The sequence below is a fragment of the Molossus molossus genome, unplaced genomic scaffold (assembly GCF_014108415.1).
Source record: "Molossus molossus isolate mMolMol1 unplaced genomic scaffold, mMolMol1.p scaffold_m16_p_11, whole genome shotgun sequence".
NCBI lineage: Eukaryota > Metazoa > Chordata > Mammalia > Chiroptera > Molossidae > Molossus > Molossus molossus.
The window spans coordinates 91,724,892-91,733,861 of record NW_023425346.1 but is presented as its reverse complement, the minus strand read 5'-3'; the positions used below and the strand labels follow the sequence as shown (position 1 = coordinate 91,733,861).

The following is an 8,970-nucleotide window of genomic DNA, read 5'->3' as shown; positions in this document are numbered from 1 at the left end:
AAGACACTATTAAGAAAATTAAAATAAAATGCTCAGAGTTGGAGGAAATATTCACAAACAATTTATCTGATAAGGAGTCCTATCCAGAATTATGTAAATTAAGGAACTGTAAATGTTTTTAGATGTTGTTGTTATCTCCAGTTGCTGCTGTAATACATCACTTCAATCTTAGTGGCTTAAAATAATACAAATTGGTTATTTTACAGTTCTGGAAGTCTAAAATCAAGATGTCAGCAGGTCTGTGTTCCTTCTGGAGTTTTATAGGGAGAATCCTTTTTTTTTTTTTTTTTTTACCTTTTTCAGCTTCTGGAGGCTGTTTGCATTCCTTGGCTTGGGGCCTCTTCCTTGCATCACTCCAACCTCTTGCTTCCAATGTCAGCTCTCCCACAACGGACCCTGACCTTTCTACATCTCTCTCTCTCTCTCTCTCTCTCTCTCTCTCTCTCTCCTTCTCTCTTATAAAGACCCCTTGTGACTATTTTGGGCATACCGGAAGGGAGGAAAGGAGAGGGAGAGAGATAGAAACATCAATGAGAGAGAACATCAATTGGCCGCCTCCTGCAAGCCCCTCACTGGGGATTAGGCTCATAACCTGGGCATGTGCCCTAACTAGGAATTGAACCTGTGACCTCTTTTTTTTTCTCCCCCAGATAGAGCAGGAAGAGGAGTGAAGAGAGAGAGAGAGAAACATAGACATGAGAGAGCACACCGACTGGCCACCACCCATATGACCCCAACCGAGGCCAGGGATAAACCGCCACCGAGGCACCTGCCCCCAGCAGGAACCGAACCCGAAACTCCCTGGTCCACGGGCCAGCGATCCAACCGCTGAGCCAAACTGGCCAGGGCAAACCAGGGACATTTTTTTTTATCCTCACCGGAGGACATTTTCCATTTTTTGTTCAGGTAGAGTAGGAGGGGGAGAGAGAGAGAGAAACATTGACATGAAAGGGACACATCGAGTGGCTGCCACCAGCAAGACAAACCACGGCCGGGGACAAACTGCAACCGAGGTTCGTGCCCCTAGCGGTAACCAAACCCGGGGCTCCCTGGACCACAGGGCAATGCTCTAACCGCTGAGCCAAAATGGCCAGGGTGAACCAGGGACTTCTTGATGCATGGGTTGACGCTCAACCAATGAGCCACACCAGCCAGGCAGATTCTTCTTCTTTTTTAATTAATATTTTTTATAATAAACTTTTTAAGCTTAATAAATAAAATATTAAAATGCCACTCTACAGTTTAGAAAGCTCACAAACTAACCTATAACTAAACAAGAGTGGGAACAAAAGACTAGTTTATTAGCTAGTTATTTGTTGCAATAATTCTATTAAAAAGAGTACAGTGGTTTGAACCAGGGTGATGGCAGTGATGTGGAGAGAAGTGGATAGATGTGCAGTATATTTTGCAGGTGAAATCCACATATGCTGAAGATCTTTAGGAGGATGAGGGTAAAGTGAGCATCAAGGATAATAAAAATAGACTAAATACACCAAGTGTCTACTGTCCAGTCTTTGTTCATATTTAATCCTCACAACAAATTTATAAGGTAAAATACGCACCCACATCTTACCTACAATCCATTTCTCCAACCTTGGGAGGGGAGTAGAGGCGGCAGTCCTTGGGACCTGGTTTACATAAAAATGGAGCGGGTGCCCGGGGAAGGGGACCTTAAACGGAAGAAGTAGTAGGGTAGGCGGCTGCAGGGGCAGGGCCCGCCCATGATTGGTCGAGCTGCCAAGAGAGGGATGTGCAGATCAGCCTCTCAAGCGGTTGGGAAGCAACTGTCCTGCTTAGCCACTCTGCTGCGGTCTCCTCCTTCTCTGAGACTTAGGTGGGGAATAAGCGCGCCGAGCCTGGGAGGATGAGGTGCCTGCTGTGGCCTGGAGGCTCTGGAGGGCTCCATCTGCTCCTCTACTTCCTGCTGCTGCACAGTCGCCCAGGGGCTGCAGAGACATTAGTGGCCACGGTCAGAAGGAAACCTGGGGGTGCGGGCAGGACCAGAGAGCGATCCTGAAAGAAATGGGCCAAGGGGCCTCAAGGTTAGGAATTTAGGAGGAAAAAGTGTTTAGGGACGTGAAAAGAGATAAATGTAAAAAAAAGGGGGGGGGGCTCAACCTTGGGGAGGGGGCTCTGCATATGGGATCTAGACATAAGAGAAGCGGACCCAGGGGAAAACTGGAAGTTCGGGAAGAGAACGGGAAAATGGGCCAAGGGATCTATGCGACCAGAAGAAGCAAGACGCGCCGCGTGGCCAGGGAAGAGATGCCCAGGACTGAGGGAAAGTCCGGGGACCAGGATCAGGATCTCTAAGTATAGGAGCAGGGGCCGCGGGTATTGGGGTCCTGGTTCCGGAAAAAATTTGGGCCGAGAGGAGCTACCTCAGAGCCTGGTGTCTGCTATCCGGTTTCTGTTAAGAAGGGGAGGGCTTGCCCTGGCCAGTTTGGTTCAGCGGTTAGAGCGTTGGCCTGCGGTCCAGAGAGACCCCGCTAGGGCGCATACCGCAATTGCAGTTTGTCCCTGGCCCTGGTTGGTCGTGCGGGTGGCAGCCACCCTATGTGTCCCTTTCACGTCGATGTTTCTCTCTCTCTCTTCCTCTCTCTCCCTCCCACTCTATCTGAACAAAAAAAGAAAAAATGTCCTGGGGTGAGGATTAGAAAAAAGAAGAAGAAGGGGAGGGCTAGGCTAGGGTAAAAACGGATGCCAGAGGAAACGGTCCAGCCTTCTCTTCCCCCTCGGCTTTGTGCCAGCCGGGCAGACCAACGCAGACTCTTGCCTGAGCCTCTAGCGACCAACTACGCAAACTCGAGTATTCCCGGCAAATTCCTGGTCTGACGCCAACTCTCCCCTCCTGATTCTGGGGTTTAGAGGCCAGTGCAGAGGACTAATGAAGAACTGTGGGAGGAGGCCCAGTGGCGGATGACAGGAGGGGGAGAGCGGGGTAGAGGGGTAGGAGTCGGGGTGGAGGACGGTTAACCTTGTGGGAATACCTTGCCCTCTTTACCTCTCCGAGCCGCCTCCACGCCAGGCTTCAGCCACCTCTCAGCACCACGGACAGCGCCTGGCGTCCTGTGGGTCTGAGCCAGGTAGTTCCAGTCCCCTCTTTCCTATCAATCCTGGGAGCGCTGTCTCAGAGAGTGATCTTCTCTTCCAGGAATCCGTTTCCTTTTCAGTAGGGTGCTAGAATTTTGGCTCCTTCATAAAGCCAGGAAATTTATATTAGGATCCATTTGATTGGGGAGGAGAATTCCCTTTTCTTTCTTTTTTTTATTTTTTTATTCTCACCCGAGGACATTTTTCCATTTTTGGTTCAGACAGAGCGGGGAACATTGATGTGGGAGAGACACATCGAGTGGCTGCCACCCACACGACCCAACCAGGGCCGGGGACAAACTGCAACCGAGGTACATGCCCTTAGTGGGGACCGAACCCTGGTCGCCCTGGACCACAGGCCGACGCTCTAACCGCTGAGCAAAACTGGCCAGGGTGAGAATTCTCTTTTCTTAAGGCCTTTGAGTAATGATCCATGGTAATTACACTACAGAAAAAAACGAACTGTCTGCCAACCCTATCACGTGTCCTTTCCCTATTCACACTTGGGTTAACTGTGGCCTTCAGGACAAGGATCCAGACACTCAAACCCTATACATACCAATACATTCTCCTATAAGGATTCCAGGCCCTCTCTCTAATCCCCTTCAGGCTTCAAATCCTTCCCCGAGAGGCAGTTCACCTGCTTCCCATAACCACCTGTTCACCTGGTTATGCATTCCATGTGTGTAGCTATCTGAGTCTTTGTTTACCCTAACCTCCACAGGCTACTCTTTGCCTGTAAACTTGGTTCTTACCTGGAAGTTGGTATCAAAGGTAAATGAGGTACAGGGGCTGAAGAACAGGGCAGGTGGTGATGGGGGAAGGGAAAATGGAAAGGAGCACTTGAAAGGAGGATGGGTCCAGCTGGTGTGGCTCAGTGGATTGAGCATTGTCCCATGGACTGAGAGGTCTTGGTTCGATTCTCAGTCATGGCACATGCCTGGGTTTCGGGCTCAGTCCCTAGTGGGGGGTGTGCATGAAGCAGCCAATCGATAGATGTATCTGTCTCTCATTGATGGCACATGCCTGAGTTGCAGGCTTGATCCCCAGTAGGGGCATGCTGGAGGCAGCCAAAGATGTTTCTTACATTGATGTTTCTATCTCCCTCTCTCTCTAAAAATCAATTTTTTTCACATTTTTGTTATTTATTGATTTTTAGAGAGAAAGGAAGAAAGAGGAAAAGAGATAGAAAATCGATGAGAGAGAACATCCATTAGCTGCCTCCTGCATGCCCCCCACAGGGGATTTGACCCACAACCTGGGCATGTGCACCGACTGGGAATTGAATCAGTGACATCTTGGTGCATGGGTCAACGTTATACCACTGAGCCACACTGGCCAGCTGGGACTCTAAAAAATCAATATTTTTAAAAAACTGCAAACTTCCGGTCAATATGGTGGGTAGGTAAACGCAGTATCACGTCCTCCCACAACCACATCAAAGTTACAACTAAACTACAAAACAACCATCATTCAAAACCGCCTGAAATCAAGCTGAATGGAAGTCCTACAACTACAGAATTAAAACAGCAGCCACATGGAGACTGGTAGGAGGGGCGGAGGCAGACGGGCTGGTCCCACACCCATGTGTGGTGGATGAAAATCAGGAGGATACCTTGGCTGGGAAGGTCCTCTCTGAGGACTGAGGGGTCCGCATCCCACACCAGGCACCCCTCTCAGGGTTCCAGTGCCAGGAAGAGAAGTCCCCATCACTTCTGGCTGGAAAACCAGTGGGAACTGAGGCTCAGGGAGGCTGAGGCAGCTAAAGCCCCAGGCAGCTCCTGTTAAAGGGCCCGTGCACACCAATCAGAAAGAATATATGTACCCCCATGTTTGTAGCAGCACTATTTACAATAGCTAAGATCTGGAAACAGCCCAAGTGTCCATCAGTAGACTAATGGATAAAAAAGCTGTGGTACATATACACAATGGAGTACTACGCAGCTGTAAGAAAGAAAGATCTCTTATCCTTTGAGACTACATGGAGGGACCTGGAAAGTATTATCCTAAGCGAAACAAGCCAAACAAAGAAAGACAAGTATCATATGATCTCACTTATTTGTGGAATATAATGAACATAACAGTCTGAGGAATGGGGTAGTCCCAGAGACGTGGAAGTGGGGTACAGGCTGACAATCCCCAGAAGAGGGGGGGGGAGATAAACCACAGAACTTATATGCATGTATGCATGAACAATGGACATGGACAACAAAGCTGGGGACAGGGCAGGGGGGGAGAGGGAAGGGGGATCAGTGGGGGGAAAAGGAGAAACATCTGTAACAAAAAGACATAAATTAATTTATTTTTAAAAAGGGGCCCCTGCACAGACTTATCGGACTCACTCCCTCTAAGATTGGAAGGGAGGCAGCTCGAGGGGCGCCAAAGACATACAGGGAAGAACTCAGCTATTTGGCACTGGAGCGAGGGCTGGAGAGGGGATTTTCTCTGGGACAAACATGCTGTCAGAGGCCTTTGTTCCTTTGGTGAGCCCTTCCCTGGGGCAGCAGACCACCACCATATCTGGGACTCCAGCAACCTGGCTCACACTGGTTGCCCTGCCCTGGTGATTCCCTAGACCCCACCCCACCCAACTTTCAGGCCCACCCAAGCTGTTGCCAGTTGCTTTACCATAGAATTGGCCTGTCTTGGATCCTGCTTCAGGTTTTCCTAAATTCTTTCAAACAAGCAGCATCTGGTCTCAGCTAGCCCCATACCTCTTGTTAAGTAATACATAGAAACAAACACAGGGAGGCAGCCATAATGAAGAGACAAAGAAACAGGTCCCAAAAGAAAGAACAAAAAATATCTCCAGGAAAAGAACTAAGCGAAATGGAGATAAGCAACTTAACACATGCTGAGTTCAAAATACTGCTTATGAGGATGCTCAATGAACTTAGTGAGAACCTCAGCAAACTTAGTGAGGGCCTCAAGAACATAAAAAAGGACCAGTCATAAATGAAGGATGCACAGTCAGAAATGAAGGAAGCACTAACTGAAATAAAGAATAATTTACACAGCTTCAATAGTAGAGTAGATAAAGCCAAGAAGCAAACCATCGATTTGGAATATAAGGAAGCAAAAAACACCCAATAAGAACAGCAAAAAGAAAAAAGAATCCAAAAAAATGAGGATAGTGTAAGGACCCTCTGGGACAACTTCAAGCATGCCAACATTCGCATCTTGGGGGTGCCAGAAGGAGAAGAGCGAGAACAAGAAATCGAAAACCAGTTTGAAACAATCATGGCAGAAAACTTTCCTAACTTGGTGAAGGAAACAGACATACAAGTCCAGGAAGCACAGAGAGTCCCAAACAAGATGAACCCCAAGAGGCCCACACCAAGACACATCATCATCAAAATGCAAAAGGTTCAAGACAAAGAGAGAATCTTAACAGCAACAAGAGAAAAGCAGTTAGTTACCTACAAGGGAGTTCCCATTAGGCTGTCAGCTGATTTCTCAAAAGAAACTTTGCAGGCCAGAAGAGAGTGGCAAGAAATATTCAGAGTGATGAAAAGCAAGAATCTACAACCAAGATTATTCTATCCTACAAAGCTGTCATTTAGAATCGATGGCCATATAAAGAGTTTCCAAGACAAGAAAAATTTAAAGGAGTTCATCACCACCAAACCATTATTATATGAAATGTTGAAGGATCTTTTTGAAGAAAAAGATAAAATATATGAACAAACAAAATGGCAATGAATACATATCTATTGAAAATGGAATCTACAAACAAAATGGCAGAAAACTTCCCTAACTTGGTGAAGGAAATAGCCATACAAGTCCAGGAGGCACAGAGAGCCCCAAACAAGATGAAACCCAAGAGGCCCACACCAAGACACATCATCATCAAAATGCAAAAGGTTCAAGACAAAGAGAGAACAGAAACATCCTCAGAGATACAGAGAACATTTTGTTGGTTGCCAGATGGGAGGGGGGTTGAGGGAATGGGTGAAAAAGGTGAAGAGATTAAGAAGAACAAATTGGTTGCTAGACTGACAAACCTCAACGAGAAGGGGGTTGGGGGGTGGGAAGAAATAAACCAAAGAATTTACATGCATAACCAATGGACACAGACAACAGTGTGGGAAAAGGCAGGAGGGGGGCAGGAGTGGGGAGGAGGGGGTCAATGGGGGGAAAAATGAGGAACATCTGTAATACATTCAACAATAAAGATAAAAAAGAAAAGAAAAAAAATTAAAAACAAAAAAATAAAAAAACTGCAGATAAGCCCTGGCCAGTTTGGCTCAGTAGTTGGAGCATCAGTACCCAGACCAAAGAGTCACAGGTTCATTTCCCAGTCAAGGGCATGTATCTGGGATGCAGTCCCCAGCCCTGATTGGAGTCACGTAGGAGGGTAGGAGGCAACCAATCGATGTGTCTCTCTCACATAAATGTTTCTCTCTCTCTCTCTCTCTCTCTCTCTCTCTCTCTCTCTCTCTCCCCCCTCTCTCTCTTTCTCTCTTCCTCTTTCTTTCCCTCATTCCCATGCTATCTAAAAAAAAAAAAAAAAAAAAAAATCAATAGAAAAATATCCTCCAGTGAGGATTTTTTAAAAAAAACCCTGTAGGTATGAGGTGCCAAGAGCACATCAAGAATGATTTGGAGGTCCTGTGTGGGGTCTTCAAGAAACAACTCCATGAGCCATTAGTGATATTTGCAAAGGGAGACCAGGTGAGTGTTAGCAAGCCCTGGTTCCATTTGTATCCCCTGACTCTTCTAGGGGCAAGTAAGAGGAGAAACTTCAGCTCCTACTCCCCAAGATGGGACTCACGTGTCTTCTCAAGAATTTTAAATCTTTGATTTTGTGTCCTATCTTTTTCCCTCTGGGGCCCTGACACCTTTTTCTGCCTTCTTCTTGACTCCCGGCTTCCCTCCGCACAGAGCCCAATGGTCAAGGTGAACAGGGATTGGTGCTTTACCTCCAAAGTGGTTTCGAGGTTCCTGAAACAACAGGTAACCAACCCTGTCAAGATGAGGGGCTCACTTTTTCTAGGGAGATTGGAGTCCCCAAGGACCTGTTTAAATGAAGAAGAGAATGGGTATTGAAGCATGAATGGATAATCCAAATAAAAGATCTTTTTCCCAATTGAAGAGTACCCCCACTTTCCTTTCTTCTCTCTTATAAACCACCTATGGTATCCATAAGATACTGTGACAGATTGGGAGGGCAGATGCTGGGAGCCTCTAAGGATGAAATGATCTATAGGATCATGTATAGGCATTGAAAACTGCAGTGTTTTCACCCAGCTGGTGTGGCTCAGTTGGTTGAGTGTCATCCCATATACCAAGAGGTCACTGGTTTGATTCCCAGTCAGGGCACATACCTGTGTGTAGGCTGGATTTTCCAGTAAGGGGAGTGCAGGAGGCAGCTGATAGATGTTTCTATCCTCTCCCTCTCCCTTCCTCTCTCTGAAATTAATAAAGACATGTTTTTAAAAAGAAAAGAAAAACTGCAGTTTTCAAAATTAAGTAAAATGTCCTCCTTTTCTCCATACACTCCCTGTTTATAGTAAGGGACAGCAAAGTTCCTTTGGATAAATGGGAATGGTAGCCCAGAGGCCTCCACATTCAGAACACACACACACACACACACACACACACACACACACACACACACACACTCCATTTTCTTGTACTCTGTGGCCTGGGCTAGTCACCTGGTAAAGTTCAGACTTATTTCCTTGAGATGCTTGAACTCTTCAGAATCCAGGTTGGAAACACCCATCTAGCACTTTCTTGTCTTTCTAGATGAGACACTGGGACCCAAGCTGGTCAAGGCACTTACTCAAAGCTGCATAGCAGGTTCATGGCAGAACCAAGATTGGACTCAGCTCTTTCCCCTGCAGCCCCTGCCTTTCCTCTGTGGGACCACAG

At 46.9% G+C, this 8,970-nt stretch overlaps 1 protein-coding gene across 1 annotated transcript; it reads left to right on the top strand.

The window, feature by feature from the left end:
• Window positions 1-1,445: 1,445 nt before the first annotated feature.
• Window positions 1,446-8,142, top strand: RESP18 (regulated endocrine specific protein 18). The gene is given in 3 exon segments (XM_036253358.1): window positions 1,446-1,456; window positions 1,798-1,969; window positions 7,978-8,142. Coding segments are annotated over 3 exon segments (348 nt in total).
• Window positions 8,143-8,970: the final 828 nt, after the last annotated feature.